Source organism: Sus scrofa, chromosome 2 (assembly GCF_000003025.6).
Source record: "Sus scrofa isolate TJ Tabasco breed Duroc chromosome 2, Sscrofa11.1, whole genome shotgun sequence".
In the NCBI taxonomy this organism is placed as follows: Eukaryota; Metazoa; Chordata; class Mammalia; order Artiodactyla; family Suidae; genus Sus; species Sus scrofa.
In genome coordinates this window covers 32,121,792-32,143,114 of record NC_010444.4, presented here as the reverse complement: position 1 = coordinate 32,143,114, position 21,323 = coordinate 32,121,792, and the positions used below count along the sequence as shown (strand labels likewise).

Sequence of the window (21,323 nt, the reverse complement as noted above, 5' to 3'; positions counted from 1 at the left end):
GGTTTATATTTTTGCCTGGAAAAGTTCTTAGTTTAAATTATGCTAAACCTCTACCATGTTCTAAACTGAGGGAAGCTATGGTGAAAGATTTTTACCTATTCATAGATGCATAAAATAAATTATAGGCTGGGAAGGGAAATAATTTGAGTTTGAGATTTAAGTATGTACTCCTAACAGCAATAAAGACAATATAATGGCTTTTAAGTTCTGTTTTAAAGTTACTGTTTTAAAAAGGTGAAAAATGTATGTAGCCATACATTTTGTACTGAGTAATAGAAGTTCAAGTTTAATTTATACTAACACATTTATGTTAAAAATCAATACTTGTACCTTTTTTAAAAAAACACATTTACATCTTATATTTTGTATCTCTCTTCTCAGTTTTTATCAGAATATTTCCTCTGTATATTCTTTGAATAGCAGGCTAACTTTTTTGAGGGCTTAATCAGAGGAGAGGACTCAGCATGGTAGCTTACAGAAAAAAATTCAAAGCATAATCATGCCTTGTCGCTGACCACTCTCCCTGAAATAAGTTGTAACATTCGCGGTAGGGAAATGTTCAGATTCATTACAGGAATTTCCTTTGTGGAGGGCACACATGAACTTTTTAAAAGTTACATGTTTAAATATTTTTAACAATCTGACTTTTAGTGTATGTTGCCATAACATTCAGTATTATTAGAATACTTGTTTTTATTTTCATCATATCAGTGAAGCTTTTTGAGAGAGTACATTCAACTAAGAACATAAGTTTGAGGGAATGTGCCAAGAGTATCTTGACTTCTACCTACAATCAACTGTCTTGTTCACATGTTTCTTATGGTCCAGGTCTGGTTTTTGCCCAATTGTGACTTCTTTTTTTATATGATTGTATGGAAGAAAAGGTAAATTTGTGTTGAATTGTCCAGCCTGTGCCAGAGGTTATTATTTTGCTGATACTCTGACAAGTTCTTTTGGACTGATCACTCATAATTGATCCAGATCTCATGTATGACAAATTGAACTCTCAGCAAAAAATTTATAAATTTTTTTCTATTTGCTATCAGCTCTGAAAATCATTATGTTTGTTTAGAAATTAACGTATCTGGCAAAAATAAATTTTGTTCATGCTAAAGAGTAATTTTCTTTTCTGTGTTGGCTAGTTTTTTCTAGATATGACGTTTGGTTCAGGAGGACATACAAAAGCCATTCTACAGAAGGAGTCAGATATTATTCTGTATGCCTTGGACAGAGACCCAACAGCTTATGCAATCGCTGAACAGCTTTCAGAAGTGTATCCGTAAGTAATACTTTTGTGTAATTATTTAATTTTGGTGCTGAGTTTTATAGAGCTTGGTTTCAATCTTGGAATCTATCCTCCCTTCTATAATACTCTGCTATACTATTTCCTCCCTTTTTATCCCAAAGGAATTGATGTAAATGCTATTTTTAAAATCTTTTAAAAAGAAACTAAACCCGCCACCCCAATAAACAAAAGAAGAAAGAAATCCCAAATAATTTTTCATTTTGAAAATAACTAAATTGGTAGTACCCTTGTGGCATAGCAGGTTAAAGATCCAGTGCTGTCACTGCAGCGGCTCAGGTCACTGTTGTGGCACAGGTTCTATCTTTGGCCTGGGAACTTCCGCATGCCGCAGACATGGCCAAAAAATAAAAATATTAAAAAAAAGAAAATAGAAAAATCCGTTTTCATTCTGATTGTTACGGAAAAAAGAGAGCAAAAATATATGATTAAGATTGAGAGAGACCAACCATAGACATAAGGTAAATTAAAAGATAATACTACTGTAATCATGTGGCAATATGTGAAAGCTAGATGAAATGAATGCTGTCCTAGCCAAATATAAATTACTAAAATTGACTCAATAATTATAAAACTTCTATAGATTATTACTGTAAAAGAGATTAGAAAAGTAACTAAAGTACATAGAAAAATGCACAGTGACCACATTTGCCATTGTAAATAGCTCTTTAAGAATAGGAAAGAGTATTACCTTTTATACTAGTCCTGACTATGGTAAATATAGAAAGCTCTTAAAGTTCATTTTATATTGAATCTAGTATTGTTTTAACACCTAATCTTGTTAGTGATAGTATAAAAGGAAAAAGAAAAAAAAAAATCCAGCCTCACTGAAGTATAATTCAAAATGCAATACTATACATATCTAACTCACCCATCATTAGTTAAAACAGTAATATCTATGGCCTAGTAGGGTTTAACTGAAGAATACAGAGATGGCTCCATCAGTCAATGATGTTTAATAAGCATCATGATGATCAGATACCTATTCTTATTAAATCTCTAAGTGAAAAGGAATATTTTTTCCCATTTCCCTATCTGGGTGTTTACTGCTTGAGTAGGTTATTAGATTTTATCTAACCATTTTATTGTATCATCTTATTAGTTTTACAAGTCCTTTTGAGTTTTTAAGTATTCAGTCAAGTCATTATAAAAAACAGAATATTTTCACTTTAATGTCTTTTTTTAATGATTTTAATTTTTTCCATTACAGCTAGTTTACAGTGCTCTGTAAATTTCCTAAATTTCTTATTTACATCTTCTAGACCGTCCAAAAATATTGATTAAAGTATGTACAGAAATTAATTCACATTTATATCCTGATTTTGACTAGATTGTCATAGTATTTCACCTTTTGAGAAAATAATTGCTGTCTTGCTCTTGGTTAATAGGATATTTTAATTAAGTAGTTTATTTGTATTTCCTTTCTTAAAAGTACCTAAAACTATATAGAATATTTAGTAATAAATTTAACAAGAAAGATATATTTCAAATAAAAATAGACCTATATAATTTAATTGAGAGACCCACAAGTTCTGAACAAAAGAGAAAGCATATTCGTTTAGGGGTGGAACCCAATTAATATATGTATTTATTTTTCTTCCAGGAACTATCCCAATTTATTTCACCTTAACTGATTTTTTTTTTAATTTGGATAATATAATCTTGTATATATGAGAGGAAAATGACAAGGTCTTTTGAGAAAAAGAAAAAATTGAGAGGAAACTTGTCTTACCAGAGGTCAGATCACACTATAAATTTACTATAGTGAAATCAATATGATATTGGCATAAGAATAGGCAAATGTGTTAGTGGATGAGAAAATCCAGATATAGATTCTACTATATAAAAGAGTAAAAGATAAAAAATTTTAATTCATTGAGAAACTAGTACATTACTAAATAAATGGCATTGGTACAATGGCTATCAAACTTGAATAAAATAAAATGTACCTCTTTTTTAAGTCATATCCAAAAATAACTTCCAGATAGAGTAAGAAAGGAAGGAAAAATTGAAAATAAGAGTCCTGAGATTATATATACATTCTAGGGGTAAAAAACTCTCTTAATTGAGACTAGAAATCATAAATCTATGAAAGTATGTAATAGAAATATCTATTTATATAAAAATTTTAAAAATATGTGGCAAAAGTAGTGTGGTAAAGTTTCCAAACAGTTAACTTAGAAAGGAAATATTAGTAATACAGAGAACAGGAAAAGGATTGATATTGTAGAGAGGAAAAATATATTTCATCTTTACCCTTCTAAGTTCTCAGCAGATCCCTGTATCAAAAGACAGATTATCAAGAGAAAAATATATAATTTATTTACGTTTTATGTGACACATGAGACTTCATAAGGAAATGAAGACCCAAAGACATAATTGAAACAGAGCATCTTTATATTAGATTTGATGAAGAGTGGAAAGTTATGGGCAAATATGACAGGACAAAGGGTATGAGCTAAGTATAGTAATCTGGGGGAAGTTTAGCAAGTCCCATTTATTCACATTCCTTTCATTGTCTCATCATTTTCAGAGATAAAGCAATCTTCTGTCTTTTTGGTATAGGGAGGGCATCTCTTAGGACCTGCTTTTACAGGAGGAGCAGAAAGTTCTTCCTGCATGTGCCATTTCTAAAATTGTTTCAGTTTAAAATGTTCATTATGTCAAGGGGACATATTTTGAGGTATCTTGTCCTGAACCCCATCAATATTATATTATATAGGGAGAATTCTCTCAAAATTGATAAGACAACAGATTCCAGTTTTAAAAATGGTCAGAGGATAGAAAAGTCACTCATGGAAGATTAAGGTGTGAAAAAATGTTCCATGTAAGTAACAGTGAGGAGGGAAATGAATTAATAATGGTAGAGTAATTTATACTTATCAGACTGGAAACATATAACAGTTTTGAAAGTGAGGATATGCAGGAAAGGATATTTAGTTTTCATGGATATCTTTTAGTACCAAAAAATAAGTAACCTGATTAGAATCTATCCCATTCCAATAAAAGAATAAGTATCTAAGGAAACATATTCCTTATTACAGTATTTGTCTATATGATCATGGAGAACTTGAAAAAGAAGCAATTAGTGGTAGAGGGAGCTATGGAGAAAGGGAAAACAATGATTAACAGAAACAAACCTAGAGATTATGTGATTACATCTCTGCATGCATACATAAAGTAGACAATGCCAAGTGATGCTGTGTTATTATTTATAAATACCTACATATATAGTTATAGTATAAAAATGTACGTGACAAAGAAAAACAATTTGGGGCTAGGGATTATTTCTGGGGATAATGGATAAATGGGTGGATGCTTGGTTAGAAGGATGGACAGATTAAATAGATTGCTTATTTTCTTAAAAATACATATGTAGTTACAGCTTGTAGTAAAGTGTGCAAAAGGAAACCTTTTGTCATTTCAATGTGAGGAAATACAGTTCTTTCTTGTATTTATTTATTTATTTAGCTGTTGTCATAGAGGAGCCTATTCTTCTCCAGAAAAATCCCCTGTTCTTCAGTCTGTCAAAACTAAGTCAAAAATAGAAACTAACATTTCACAGAAAACTAAGCAATTCATAGGAAGGCTGAATTTTAGGCTAACCCATTTTAGCTCTTTCAAAAAAGATGACATGTCAGATCACCTGTTGTTTGAAAACTGAAACTTTTCCCCATTGCCTCTGAAGACTGTACAAGAGGAAACACATTAAAATTGGAGCAGTGGGGTGTTAGCTGACTTTTACCACAGTGGAAGGTTGATGTTGGAAGACAATTTTTTAAAACAAAATTTTTCTGAATTTAGGAATAATATGTGTTCTGTATACTGAGTTTAGAGAATATAGACATATATAAAGAAAAAAATGAAAGTCATTATTGATTCTATAATTTGTATGTTTAAGCAGATTATAAAAATATAAGCTGTTACTTTTAATAGTTTCTAAAAGTAGGTATTCTCATTGGGGTAAATTTATGTTATACAGAAAAGTATATAGAAAAAAATTAAACTCACATATCTTCCACCACCTAATCAGTAGTAATGATTTTGTATTATTTCATTCCATCTTTTTGTCATTTCATTATATTGTATATACTATTTCTTGTTTGAATTTTTTAATACTTGTAAAATGGTAGAATATCTTGACTCATCTGAAAAAACCATTTTGATCAATTATATTAAATATGTAATTTAGAAAGAATTGACATCCTATTCAGCATCCAATTCAGAATCAGGATATACCTTTCCATTGATTATAGTATTTTGTGTTTGTGATTAATATTTTTTCTAAAAAAAAAAAAAGCAAAATAAATAAATAAATGAATAAATTTTTGGAGTTCCCATCGTGGCACAGTGGTTAACGAATCCGACTAGGGACCGTGAGGTTGCGGGTTCGATCCCTGGCCTTGCTCAGTGGGTTAAGGATCCGACCTTGCCCCGTGAGCTGTGGTGTAGGTCGCAGAAGCGGCTCGGATCCCGCGTTGCTGTGCCCCTGGTGTAGGCTGGCGGCTACAGCTCTGATTAGACCCCTAGCCTGGGAACCTCCACATGCCGTGGGAGCGGCCCTAGAAAAGGCAAAAATACAATAAAAAAAATTTTTTTTTTCTTAAAATTATACGATACAGAAAAGTACTGAGAAGAAAATTAAAGTAATTCATTTCCTCCTAATCTTTCTGGTTATGTGTGTGTGTGTGTGTGTGTATATATATATATATATATATGCATTCATACATGTACAAATATAGTTTACAAAATTTTATGCTATTTATGCATTATCAGCACATTCATATTTCATAATGTTATCTTAAAGAATTTTATTAATTGTAGAATACTTCTTTATGTAATTAAAAATTTATTAGAATCCCAATTCTAATATAGTCTTATCTACGTCCATAATCCTGCTATTTTAAATCTTTCTGTGCTAAATTATTTTAGTTGTACTTCCTATAAACAACAAATACCAGATGTACTTTGTGTAAACAAATCTGAGTATGTTTTCTGTAAAAGATTTTTAAATAAGGATATGCTTGCTCTTTCTATGTCATCATGTTTTATATTTTCTATTTTTGTGTTTTGCTCAAATTTTTCTGCATTTAAAATTTCTTGCATCCTTTAACCATGTGTATATATATATATATATATATTCATATATATATATTTGTTTTTGCCTTTAGCAATTTTGATGACATTTCTATTTTTTTATTTACTACTGGCTGATGTTAGAATTTTTTGAGATTAAAAGTAAACATTTTTTATTGTTTATTATGCAGAAAAAATATTTATTGATAAACCACTCCATGTAAAGAGAGAATTTATTACTTCCACTTTTATTACCCTTTTCTTTCCCACTCCACTTCTTGACTTTTAAAATATTATTTTGGATTTTAGACATTAATATCTACTATTATGATAGTTATTAGTTAGCATTTGCATTGTTTGGCAGTCATATTTAAAATAATTTTACTTAAATTAATTTCCTTTGTTTTGATGCACCCCATTAGCCTTCTTATAATACTATAAGTCTCATTTTGAGCTCTTTGTGTAGTCTCATTTCTCAGCCCACTAATTCCATCTTAGTATTTCTATAAATATGCATAAGGAAAACATCTACACAGTCTACCTGAGACTGTGTTACTAATGCTTTCTTACATGGGCAGTAGCTGATTTAGTATACCATTTTGGGAATCGTATTAGATAGTACTATTTTTCTTCTAACATAGAGTTTTTTGGAGAAGTCTGAGGTCAACCTAGTTTAATTTTTCCTTTCCTAAGTTTCTCACACCCTCCTCCCACTATCAGGCTATATGTTTACTAGATATATTTCTTTGAATATTTTTGATATTCATAAATTTCACTAAGAAATGTTACTAATTAGTCTCTCTCTCTTTTTTTTTTTTTTGTTTTGATTCATTTTGACAGTATTGACTCTTCCAATCCAAGAGCATGGCATATCTTTCCATCTGTTTGTGTTGTCTGATTTCTTTCATTGGCATTTTATAGTTTTCAGAGTACAGATCTTTTGTCTCTTTAAGTAGGATTATTCCTAGGTATTTTATTCTTTTAGATGTGATGGTAAATGAGATGGTTTATTTCTATTTCTGATCTTTCATTGTTAATATATAGAAATGCAATGGATTTCTGTATTAATTTTGTATCTTGCAGCTTTACCAAATTCATTGATGAACTCTAACAGTTTTCTGGTAGTTCTTTAGGATTTTCTAGGTATTGTATCATGTCATCAGCAAAGTGATAGTTTTACTTCTTCTTTTCTGATTGGTATTCCTTTCATTTCTTTTTCTTCTCTGATTGCCCTTGCTAGGACTTCCAAAACAGTGGTGAAAGTGGCTGTCCCTGTCTTATTCCTGATCTTAGTGGAAATGCTTTCAGTTTTTCACCATTGAGAATGGTGTTTATCCTTTTGCTGTTCCTTGAGTTTATCATCACTTTTTCAAGTAGGTTTTTTTTTTTTTATTTGTACACTGGCTTATTTAAGTGATTACTTCCAAATATGATTCCCTCTCTTCTGTATCTTCTTACTTCTTTCATATTTAGAGGAGACCTTTCAATATTTCTTGTTACGTATTGTTGTATTCTTTTAGTTTTTGTTTGAGAACTTCTTTGTTTCTCCTTCTATTTTATTTTTTTTTTTTTTTTTTTTTTTTTTTTTTTTTTTTTTTTTTTTTTTTTTTTTTTTTTTTTTTTTTTATTAAATTTTATTTTCCCACTGTACAGCAAGGGGGTCTGGTTATCCTTACATGTATACATTACAATTACAGTTTTTCCCCCACCATTTCTTCTGTTGCAACATGAGTATCTAGACATAGTTCTCAATGCTATTCAGCGGGATCTCCTTGTAAATCTATTCTACGTTGTGACTGATAAGCCCAAGCTCCCGATCCCTCCCACTCCCTCCCCCTCCCATCAGGCAACCACAAGTCTCTTCTCCAAGTCCATGATTAATTTTCTTTTCTGAGGAGATGTTCATTTGTGCTGGATATTAGATTCCAGTTATAAGTGATGTCATATGGTATTTGTCTTTGTCTTTCTGGCTCATTTCACTCAGTATGAGATTCTCTAGTTCCATCCATGTTGCTGCAAATGGCATGATGTCATCCTTTTTTATGGCTGAGTAGTATTCCATCGTGTATATATACCACATCTTCCGAATCCAATCCTCTGTCGATGGACATTTGGATTGTTTCCATGTCCTGGCTATTGTGAATAGTGCTGCAATGAACATGCGGGTGCATGTGTCTCTTTTAAGTAGAGCTTTGTCCGGATAGATGCCCAAGAGTGGGATTGCAGGGTCATATGGAAGTTCTATGTATAGATTTCTAAGGTATCTCCAAACTGTTCTCCATAGTGGCTGTACCAGTTTACATTCCCACCAACAGTGCAGGAGGGTTCCCTTTTCTCCACAGCCCCTCCAGCACTTGTTACTTGTGGATTTATTAATGATGGCCATTCTGACTGGTGTGAGGTGGTATCTCATGGTAGTTTTGATTTGCATTTCTCTTATAATCAGCGATGTTGAGCATTTTTTCATGTGTTTGTTGGCCATCTGTATATCTTCCTTGGAGAAATGTCTATTCAGGTCTTTTGCCCATTTTTCCATTGATTGATTGGTTTTTTGCTGTTGAGTTGTATAAGTTGCTTGTATATTCTAGAGATTAAGCCCTTGTCAGTTGCATCATTTGAAACTATTTTCTCCCATTCTGTAAGTTGTCTTTTTGTTTTCTTTTGGGTTTCCTTTGCTGTGCAAAAGCTTTTCAGTTTGATGAGGTCCCATGGGTTTATTTTTGCTCTAGTTTCTATTGCTTTGGGAGACTGACCTGAGAAAATATTCATGATGTTGATGTCAGAGAGTGTTTTGCCTATGTTTTCTTCTAGGAGTTTGATGGTGTCCTGTCGTATATTTAAGTCTTTCAGCCATTTGGAGTTTATTTTTGTGCATGGTGTGAGGGTGTGTTCTAGTTTCATTGCTTTGCATACAGCTGTCCAGGTTTCCCAGCAATGCTTGCTGAATAGACTTTCCTTTTCCCATTTGATGTTCTTGCCTCCCTTGTCAAAGATCAATTGACCATAGGTGTCAGGGTTAATTTCCAGATTCTCTATTCTGTTCCATTGGTCTGTCTGTCTGTTTTGATACCAGTACCACACTGTTTTGATGACTGTGGCTTTGTAGTATTTCTTGAAGTCTGGGAGAGTGATGCCTCCTGCTTGGTTTTTGTTTCTCAGGATTGCTTTGGCGATTCTCGGTCTTTTGTGGTTCCATATAAATGTTTGGATTGTTTGTTCTAGTTCTGTGAAAAATGTCGTGGGTAATTTGATAGGGATTGCATTGAATCTGTAGATTGCTTTGGGTAGGATGGCCATTTTCACAATATTGATTTTTCCAATCCAGGAACATGGAATATCTTTCCATTTTTTTACATCTTCTTTGATTTCTTTGATTAAGGTTTTATAGTTCTCGGCATATAGGTCCTTTACCTCTTTGGTTAGGTGTATTCCGAGGTATTTGATTTTGTGAGGTACAATTTTAAAAGGTATCATTTTTTTGTATTCCTTTTCTAATGTTTCATTGCTGGTATACAGAAATGCAACTGACTTCTGAATGTTAATCTTATATCCTGCCACTTTGCTGAATTTATTAATCAGTTCAAGGAGTTTTGGGGTTGAGTCCTTAGGGTTTTCTAGGTATAGAATCATGTCATCTGCATACAGTGACAGTTTGATCTCTTCTCTTCCTATATGGATGCCTTTGATTTCTTTTGTTTGTCTAATTGCTGTGGCTAAGACTTCCAAAACGATGTTGAAGAGCAGTGGTGAGAGTGGGCATCCCTGTCTTGTTCCAGATTTGAGTGAGAAGGCTTTCAGTTTTTCCCCATTGAGGATTATATTTGCTGTGGGTTTATCATAAATGGCTTTGATTATATTCAGGAATGTTCCCTCTATACCCACTTTGGCGAGGGTCTTGATCATGAATGGATGTTGAACTTTGTCAAATGCTTTTTCTGCATCTATTGAGATGATCATATGATTTTTGACTTTTTTTTTGTTAATGTGGTGTATGATGTTGATTGATTTGCGTATGTTGAACCATCCTTGTGAACCTGGGATGAACCCAACCTGGTCATGGTGTATAATTTTTTTGATATGTTGTTGGATTCGGTTGGCTAAGATTTTGTTGAGAAGTTTTGCATCTATATTCATCAATGATATTGGGCGATAGTTTTCTTTTTTGGTGGTATCTCTGCCTGGTTTTGGAATGAGGGTGATGGTGGCCTCATAGAATGTCTTTGGGAGTATTCCTTCTTCTTCAACCTTTTGAAAGAGTTTAAGGAGGATGGGCACCAATTCCTCTTTATATGTTTGATAGAATTCACCTGTGAAGCCATCTGGTCCTGGGCTTTTATTTGTAGGGAGTGATTTTATGACCTCTTCATCTCCTTCTATTTTAAATGATACTCTTGCTGGGTAGAGTATTCTAGGTTACATATTTTTTCTGTTGGAAATTTGAATGTGCCTTGACACTCTTCTGGCCTGTGGTGTTTCTGTAGGGAAATCAGCTCATAGCTTTATGTAGGTTCCCTTGTAGTTAACTCTTTATTTTTCTCTTGCTGCCTTTAGAATCCTCTCCTGTAATTTTTGCCATTTTTATTATATCTTGATGTAAGTCTTTTGCAGTTCAAATTGTTTGGGGCCCTCTATGCTTCCTGTATCTGAATATCTGTTTCCTTCTTTAGATTTTGAAAGTTTTCAGCCGTAACTTCTTCAAATACATTTCACCCCTTTTCTTGTTCTCCATCTGGAATCCCTATTATGCATAGATTGGCAAACTTTATGTTGTCTGATACATCTCTTATATTGCTTTTATTTTTTTTTTAATTTAGCTTTCTGTCTGCTGTCCTAATTGGATAATTTCCATTATTCTATCTTCCAAGTCACTTGTTTCTCTGCATTATTCATTCTGCTGTTCATTGCCTTTCGCTCAGATTTCATCTCTGCAAATGAATTTTCTAATTTTTTTGGCTCCTCCTTATAGTTTCTAGTTCCTTTCTAAAGTAATCTGTGTTACTGTTGATAGCCGTACTTAATTCCTTTAGTATCTTTATTACCTCCTTTTTGAACTGTGTCTGTTAGACTGCAGAGGTCTGTTTCATTGTTTGCTCCTTCAAGGGTATTCTCCTGTTCTTTTAACTGGGAATGGTTCCCGTGCTTCTTTATTTTGCTTACATTTTTCTTATTTTGTGAGTTTAGGGAAAACAATTATCTTCTTTAGTCTTGGAGAGCTATTTATATGCAGGAGTGTCCTAGGGTAGCTTGTGTGGCCTTACAATTTTTTTGGCATAAGGACCGCTTTTAGTTTGGAAGCTTGCTGTTTCTTTCCTCAGTATGTGAAAGCCATTATCTCCTTCTTGGGCAGTGTGCAGGTGCATTGCCTGCATGTATTTCCAGAGAGATGGGGGCAGTGGGTAGAGCCTGGTCACTGGGCCCTTGGCAGTGGCAGTGACCATGGGGAGGTGGCAGCAGCAGGCTGCTTCTGGTTTCAGGGCCCTCTGCAGTGACCGTGACCCTCAGGGAGGTGGGAGCAGTGCCCAGAGCCCTTGCCAGTGGCAATGGCAGGGCATGTGTATTCTCAGAGAGGCAGGGGCAACAGACAGTAGTTGGTTGCCTGGCCTCTGTGGTGGTGACCTCTGGTGTGACTGGGGTGGCAGGTGGTGCTTAGTCACAAGACCCTTAGTGGTGTTGGGCCATGCCCACTCCTGGAGTATAAGACAGCTGCTGTGGTTTGCATATACACCTGTCTACCATCTAAGAGGTGCCTATCCCTTGAGAGCCAGCAGCTGTGCAGGGGGAGAAGTTTATCTGGTGGGCCCAGGCCTCCTCCTGCATTCCCTTGGCTGTGGCACTCTGCTCCCTCACCTGATCAGACTGTTTACACACAGCCTACCCTAGTTGTCTCCCTGGGACTGATGTGAAGCCTAAGCCTCAGTGCCCAGCTCCCACAGAGTGTCTCAGGCTGTGGTGTACCATGTAGTGTTACAGGTCACATGTGCTACTCTGTCTCTGCTTTGCCTCCCTCAAATGAGCTGCTGAAATTTTCTCCAAGACTTTGAGTCTTCCCCTCTGTCCCAGCTTATCTCCATGCCAGTTAGGAGGCCTCCCAGTGTGCAAGTTCTATTCCTGCTTCACAGCTTCCGTTTCAAGTGTGCTGATCCCATCCTGATTCCTTTTTTTCTCTTCTCTCTTTCTCTCCTCCTCCCCTTTTTTTCTGCCCTGTTTTTTGGAGGGTTTCTTGCCCTTTTTGGAAGTCTGAGGTCTTCTTCCAGCATTCAGTAGATGTTCTGTAAGAACTGATCTTCATTTCTGTATACCAGCAATGAAATATTAGAAAAGGAATACAAAAATACGATATCTTTTAAAATTGCACCTCACAAAATCAAATACCTCGGAATACACCTGACCAAGGAGGTAAAGGACCTATATGCCGAGAACTATAAAACTTTCATCAAAGAAATCAAAGAAGATGTAAAGAAATGGAAAGATATTCCATGATCCTGGATTGGGAAAATCAATATTGTAAAAATGGCCATACTACCCAAAGCAATCTACAGATTCAATGCAATCCCTATCAAACTACGCATGAAATTTTTCACAGAACTAGAACAAACAATCCAAACATTTATATGGAACCACAAAAGACCCAGAATCGCCAAAGCAATCCTGAGAAACAAAAACCAAGCAGGAGGCATAACTCTCCCAGACTTCAAGAACTACTACAAAGCCACAGTCATCAAAACAGTGTGGTACTGGTATCAAAACAGACAGACAGACCAATGGAACAGAATAGAGAACCCAGAAATAAACCCTGACACCTATGGTCAGTTAATCTTTGACAAGGGAGGCAAGAACATAAAATGGGAAAAAGAAAGTCTATTCAGCAAGCATTGCTGGGAAACCTGGACAGCTGCATGCAAAGCAACGAAACTAGAACACACCCTCACACCATGCACAAAAATAAACTCAAAATGGCTGAAAGACTTAAATATACGACAGGACACCATCAAACTCCTAGAAGAAAACATAGGCAAAACACTCTCTGACATCAACCTCATGAATATTTTCTCAGGTCAGTCTCCCAAAGCAATAGAAATTAGAGCAAAAATAAACCCATGGGACCTCATCAAACTGAAAAGCTTTTGCACAGCAAAGGAAACCCGAAAGAAAACAAAAAGACAAATTACAGAATGGAGAAAATCGTTTCAAATGATGCAACTGACAAGGGCTTAATCTCTAGAATATATAAACAACTTATACAACCCAACAGCAAAAAAACCAACCAATCAATGGAAAAATGGGCAAAAGACCTGAATAGACATTTCTCCAAAGAAGATATACAGATGGCCAACAAACACATGAAAAAATGCTCAACATCGCTGATTATAAGAGAAATGCAAATCAAAACTACCATGAGATACCACCTCACACCAGTCAGAATGGCCATCATTAATAAATCCACAAAGAACAAGTGCTGGAGGGGCTGTGGAGAAAAGGGAACCCCCCTGCACTGCTGGTGGGAATGTAAACTGGTACAGCCACTATGGAGAACAGTTTGGAGATACCTTAGAAATCTATACATAGAACTTCCATGTGACCCCGCAATCCCACTCTTGGGCATCTATCTGGACAAAACTCTACTTAAAAGAGACACATGCACCCGCATGTTCATTGCAGCACTATTCACAATAGCCAGGACATGGAAACAACCCAAATGTCCATCGACAGATGATTGGATTCGGAAGAGGTGGTATATATACACAATGGAATACTACTCAGCCATAAAAAAGGATGACATAATGCCATTTGCAGCAACATGGATGGAACTAGAGAATCTCATCCTGAGTGAAATGAGCCAGAAAGACAAAGGCAAATACCCTATGATACCACTTATAACTGGAATCTAATATCCAGCACAAATGAACATCTCCTCAGAAAAGAAAATCATGGACTTGGAGAAGAGATTTGTGGCTGCCTGATGGGAGGGGGAGGGAGTGGGAGGGATTGGGAGCTTGGGCTTATCAGACACAACTTAGAATAGATTTACAAGGAGATCCTGCTGAATAGCATTGAGAACTATGTCTAGATACTCATGTTGCAACAGAAGAAAGGGTGAGGGAAAAATATAATTGTAATGTATACATGTAAGGATAACCTGACCCCCTTGCTTTACAGTGGGAAAATTTTTAAAAAATTATAAAAAAAAAAAAAAGAATTGTTCTTCAATGGTTTTTGTTTTTTGGTTTTGGTGAGGGGGGGGTGTTGATGCATTTGTGAGGGAAGATGAACTCCACATCCTACTCCTCTGCCATCATGATCCCACCCCAGCAGATCTTTCTTCAAATTTGTGGAATCCACTGTATATGCATCCTAAACTTTTTTGTATGTGAAATAAGTCCTTTTCAAAAGTATGCTTTTGCTCTGTCTCTTTAGTACAGAATTCTTTTTTTTTTTTTTTCCTCGAAGAATCTTTTCATAGGCCCTGTCTTAGTTGTATATTTATGTGTGCAGTTTTTACTATTTGGGTAGATTGTCCTTTGTCCTGTTTGTTGTCCAGTCATTTGGGGCTGGAATCTTCACTTAAGATTTCAAGGTTGAAAATTACTTGAGAGACATAGTCTCTTACTGGAGAAAAAAAAAAAAAGAGAGAGAGAGAGAGAGATTATTTGGGAATCCTTTTCTAAGAGAGTTCTATCACCTTTTTCTTATTGGAGAATGCAATTCATAAAACCTACTATTCCCATAATGTATTACTTCTGTGGCTCTTCCAGCCTTCCCACACTAGGGAGATTCTTCATATCTTGGGCACATTTTGACAGCACTTATCCACTTCTGCCCATGGTGTTATTGCATTATATGAATTATAATCCATAAATGGATGTAATTATAAAGATTTGGTGGCTGGATATGAAGAGGCAGTGGGGTAAAATGGTGCCAGCATTCTCAGAGTATTCCTATCTACATGGTTTAAATGATTCCTTCAGATGCTCTCTTCTTCCTTTGAGCCAATGGGTATGAATGAAACAGTCTAACGTTTTAACTAACTGGCTCCATTGCCATTAATCGGGATCTTACCTTGCCTTTGCTGAGAAGAGTTATTTTTCCTGTATTCTAACATCCCTGAGGAACATTAAAATAGTAACACCATTTGATCTTGCATTTTTGTTTGTTTTTAGAGAAAATAAGTATAAGTATTGGCCTCCATTTTTCTATTAAAATTTGTTTTATGATCATTAACTTAGGAAATAATAAGGATATTTACCTGTATGAAATGGTCTATTCTGGAATTCCCATCATGGTGCCCTGGAAACGAATCCGACTAGGAAACATGAGGTTGAAGGTTTGATCCCTGGCCTCGCTCAGCGGGTTAAGGATCCGGCATTGTCGTGAGCTGTGGTGTATGTCGCAGATGCAGCACGCATCTGGTATTGCTGTGGCTGTGGCATAGGCTGGCAGTTACAGCTCTGATTAGGCCCCTAGTCCGGGAACTTTCATATGCTGTGGGTGCGGCCCTAAAAAGACAAAAAGACAAAAAGACAAAAAAAAAAAAGAAGAAGAAAAAGAAAAAGGAAATGGTCTATTCTAAATGATGAATCTGATCTGTTTCAAGTTGTGCAGTGTATTCTTTAGCACTTGAATTTTACCATTTACCTTCTCTTCCTTTTCAGCCACCATTTCTTCTTTTTGGTTAAATTCATAGGTGAAACCCAGGCAAAGACAAGTCTTGAACTCATCGCTTTAGGTTCACTTCTTGTGTTCTTTCTATCATACTAATTGTAATTTACTTACATTCTCTAGCAGAGCTAGGACTCAAAACTAGGAATTTTGTCTTTAGGACCAATGTAAAAATCATGAAACGGAATACACTATCTTCTTAAACAGCTGTACCTAAAATTTAGACTGCAAAGATAAGATATGAAACAGCTGTTTTTAATCTTACTAACCATGGGAGGCCAGATATGCTATATACCACATAGTAAAAGAATTTTTTTATAAATATAAACAAACATGAAAAAAAGACAACTTGGAAAAATTAACTGGATCTTTTTGAGCTATCACTGATGGTTTGTCACCTTTAAACTGTTTTTGGCAATACGGACATTACTAAAACAGGATCTTGTATTTTGCCTCACTGAATACTATTTTTTTCTATTACTCAATGAATTTATTACATTTATAGTTGTACAATGATCATCACAATCCAGTTTTATAGGATTTCCATCCCAAAACCCCAGCACATTCCCCCACCCCCTGAACTGTCTCCTTTGGAAACTGTAAGTTTTTCAAAGTCTGTGAGTCAGTATCTGTTCTGCAAAGAAGTTCATTCTGTCCTTTTTTCAGATTCCACACGTCAGTGAAAGTATTTGATGTTGTTGTCTCATTGTCTGACTGACTTCACTTAGCATGGTAATTTCTAGGTCCATTCATGTTGCTAAAAATGCCGGTATTTCATTCCTGTTAATGGCTGAGTAATATTCCATTGTGTATATGGACCACATCTCCTTTATCCACTCCTCTATCAATGGACATTTAGGTTGTTTCCAGGTTTTGGCTATGGGGTTGTTTGTTTTTTTGGTATGGAGCAGTAGGAGGTGTTTATAAATTTTGGAGATTAATCCTTTGTCAGCCAATTCATTTGCAAATATTTTCTCCCATTCTATGGGTTGTCTTTTCATTTTGTTTAGGGATTCCTTTGCTGTGCAGAAACTTTTAAGTTTAATGAAGTCCCATTTGTTTATTTTTGTTTTTACTGTCATTACTCTAAGAGGTGGATCTGAGAAGATGTTGCTGTCGTTTATGTCACAGAGTGTTTGGCCTATGTTTTCCTCTAAGTGTTTTACACTGTGTGGTCTTCTATCTAGGTCTTTAATCCATTTTGAGTTTATTTTTGTTTATGGTGTTAGGGAGTATTCTAAATTCATTCTTTTCCATGTGGCTGTCCAGTTTTCCCAGCACCACTTACTGAAGGGGCTGTCTTTTCTCCATTGTATATTCTTGCCTCCTCAGTCATAGATTAGTTGACTATAGGTGTGTGGGTTTAATTCTGGGCTTTCTATCCTGTTCCACTGATCTATATTTCTGTCTTTGTGCCAGTACCATACGGTTTTGATAAATGTTGCTTTGTAATATCGTCTGAAGTCAGGGAGCCTGATTCCTCCAGCTCCATTTTTCTTTTTCAGGATATCTTTGGCTATTCTTGGTCTTTTGTGCTTCCAAACAAACTTTAAAATAATTTGTTCGAGTTCTGTGCAAAATGTCCATGGTAATTTGATAGGGATTGCATTGAATCTATAGATTGTCTTGGGTAGTATAGTTGTTTGACAATATTGATTCTTCCAATCCAAGAGCATGGTATGTCTTTCCATCTATTTGTGTCTTACAGTTTTCAGACTACAGGTCTTTTGTCTCTTTAGGTAGATTTACTCCTAGGTATTTTATTCTTTTGGATGTGATGGTAAACGGAATTGCTTTCCTAATTTTTCTTTCTGATTTTTCATTGTTAGTATATAGAAATGCTTTCAATTTCTATGTATTAATTTTGTATCTTGCGACTTTGCCAAATTCATGGATGAGCTCTTATAGTTTTCTGGCAGTTTTTAGGATTCTCTAGGTATAGTATCATGTCATCTGCAAATGGTGATAGTTTTACTTCTTCCTTTCCAATTGGGATTCCTTTTATCTCTTTTACTTCTCTGATTGCTGTGGCTAGGACTTCCAAAACTATGTTGAAGAGTAGTGGCAAGAGTGGACATCCTTGTCTTGTTCCTGATCTCAGCAGGAATTTCTTTCAGCTTTTCACCATTGAGAATAATGTTAGATGTGGGTGTGTCATATATAGCCTTTATTATGTTTAGGTAACTATGCCCCTCTATGCCCACTTTATGAAGGGTTTTTTTCAGAAATGGGTGTTGGATTTTATTAAAGGCTTTTTTCACATCTATTGAGAGGATCATATGGTTTTTATCCTTCAGTTTGTTAATGTGGTGTATCACACTGTTTGATTTGTGGATATTGAAGAATCCTTGCATGCCTGGGATAAATCCCACTTGATCATGATGTACAACCCTTTTAATGTATTGTTGTATTGGGTTTGCTAGTATTTTGCTGAGGATTTTTGCATCGATGTTCATCAGTGAAATCGGCCTATAATTTTCTTTTTTTGTTATGGCTTTGTTTGGTTTTGGTATAAGGGTGATGGTGGCCTCATTGAATGAGTTTGGGAGTATCCCTTCCTCTACAATTTTTTGGAATAGTTTCATAAAGATAGATATTAGCTCTACTCTAAATGTTTGATAGAATTCACCCGTGAAGCCATCTGGTCCTGGGCTTTTGTTTATTGGAAGATTTTTGTTTTGTTTTGTTTTGTCTTTTTGCCTTTTGAGGGCTGCTCCCATGGCATATGGAGGTTCCCAGGCTAGGGGTCGAATTGGAGCTGTAACCACCAGCCTATGCCAGAGCCACAGCAACGCAGGATCTGAGCCACTTCTGCAACCTACACCACAGCTCACAGCAACGCCAGATCCTTAATCCACTGAGGAAGGCCAGGGATCAAACGCGCAACCTCATGGTTCCTTGTCGGATTCGTTAACCACTGAGCCATAATGCGAACTCCTGTTGGAAGTTTCTTCAGAACTGTTTCATTTTCCGTACTTATGATTGATCCATTCATCTCTTCTATTTCATCTTGGTTTAGTGTTGGAAGATTGTACTTTTCTAAGAATTTGTCCATTTCTTCTAGGTTTTCCATTTTATTGGCATATAGTAGTCTCTTATGATCCTTTGTATTTCTGTGATGTCCACTGTTACTTCTTTTTCATTTCTAATTTTATTGTTTTGAGTCCTCTCTCTTTTTTCTTGATAAGCCTACCTAAGGGTTTATCAACTTTGTTGGTCTTTTCCAAGAAGCAGCTTTTTTGTGTCATTGATCTTTTCTATGGTTTTCTTTGTTTCTATTTCACTGATTTCTGCTCTGATCTTTATGATTTCTTTCCTTCTACTAACTTTAGATCTTGTCTGTTCTTCTCTCCTGAGCTGCTTTAGGTGTAACGTTAGCTTGTTTGTTTGAGCTTGTTTTTGTTTCCTGAGATGGGCTTGTATTGCTATAAACTTTCCTCTTAGAACGGCTTTTGCTGCATCCCATAGGTTTTGGAGTGTCGTACCTTTGTTGTCATTTGCTTTTAGGTATTTTTTAATTTCCTCTTTGATTTCTTCAGTGATCCATTGGTTGTTTAGTAGCATGTTGTTTAGTCTCCACGTGTTTGTGTTCTTTGCAGTTTTTTTCTTGTTGTTGATTACCAGTCATATAGCATTGTGGTTGGAAAAGATGCTTGATATGATTTCAATTTTCTTAAAGTTACTGAGGTTTGCTTTGTAGGCCAGGATGTGATCAGTCTTAGAGAATGTTCTTGTGCACTTGAGAAGAATGTGTATTCTGTTACTTTTGGATGGAATGTCGTATAAATATCTATTAAGTCCATCTGGTCTAATGCTTCATTCAGGGTCTGTGTTTCCTTATTGATTTTCTGTCTGGATGATCTGACCATTGCTGTGAGTGGGGTGTTAATGTCCCCCACTATGATTGTGTTGTTGTTGATTTGTCCTTTTAAGGTTGTTAGCAGTTGCCTTATATATTGTGGTGATCCTATGTTGGGTGTGTAGATATTTAAAATTGTTATATCTTATTCTTGGATTGATCTTTTGATCATTATGTAGTGACCTTCCTTGTCCCTTAAAATATTCTTCATTTTAAGGTCTATTTTGTCTGATATGAGTATTGCTATTCCAACTTTATTTTGATTCCTGTTTGCATGCACTATTTTCTTCCATCTTCTCACTTTCAATTTGTATGTGTCCGTAGTCGTGAATTGGGTCTCTTGACGACAGCATATATATGGATCTTGTTTTTGTATCCATTCAGCTAGTCTTTGTCTTTTGGTTGGGGCATTTAGTTCATTAACAGTTAAGGTAATTATTGTTATGTATGTTCTTATTGCCATTTTATTAATTGCTTTGGATTTGTTTTTGTTGTTCTTTTTTCGTCCCTTCTTCTCTTGTTCTCTCCTCTTGTGGTTTGATGCCTGTCTTTAGTGTTGTATTCGATTTGATTTTTTCTTATTTGTGTATCAATTGTAGATTTTTGGTTTGCAGTTACTCTGAGTTTTCGATATGAGTCCGTATATATATGAGATTGTTTTAAGTTGTTGGTCTCTTAATTGCAAGTGCATATCCAGTATCCTGCATTTGTACCTCCTCACGATTTCTGATTTTGATTGCATAATTTTGTGTGGGTGATTTCATATCTTTACTGTATATAAAGTTTACTGGTGAACCTTGTCATTTGCGGTATTTTTGTTTCTTGTTGCTGTCTTTTCTTTTCTGCCTAGAGAAGTTTCTTTAGTATATGTTGTAAAGCTGGTTTAGTGTTGCTGAATTCTCTTAGCTTTTGCTTATTTGTGAAGCTTCTGATTTCTCCTTCAAATCTGAATGAGAACCTTGCTGGGTCAAGTAATCTTGGTTAGAGGTTTTTTTCCTTTCATCAAGTTATGTATATCATGCCACTCCCTTCTGGCCTGCAGAGTTTCTGCTGAAAAATCTGCTGAAAACATTATCAGGGTTCCCTTGTATGTTATTTTTTCATTTCCCTAGCTGCTTTCAAGATTTTCTCTTTGTCTTTAATTTTGGTCAGTTTGATTAATATGTGTCTCGGGGTGTTCCTCCTTGGTTTTATTTTATATGGTACCCACTGTGCTTCCTGGGTTTGTGTGAGTGGTTCCTTTCCCATGTTAGGGATGTTTTCAGCTATTATCTCTTGGAATATTTTTTCTGTCCCCTTCTCTCTCTCTTTTCCTTCTGGCACCCCTGTGATACAGATGTTGGTGCATTTTACGTTGTCCCAAAGTTCTCTGAGCCTCTCTTCATTTGTTTTCAATCTTTTTTCTCTTTTCTGTTCCACATCCATGAT

At 35.4% G+C, this 21,323-nt stretch overlaps 1 protein-coding gene across 1 annotated transcript in view; it reads left to right on the top strand.

Moving 5' to 3' along the window:
* METTL15 (methyltransferase like 15) overlaps window positions 1-21,323 on the top strand; it is a 213,452-nt gene that overhangs the window by 100,960 nt on the left and 91,169 nt on the right. The window contains 1 exon segment of the mRNA XM_005654689.3: window positions 1,143-1,279. Within this exon segment, the coding sequence (XP_005654746.2) occupies window positions 1,143-1,279 (137 nt within the window).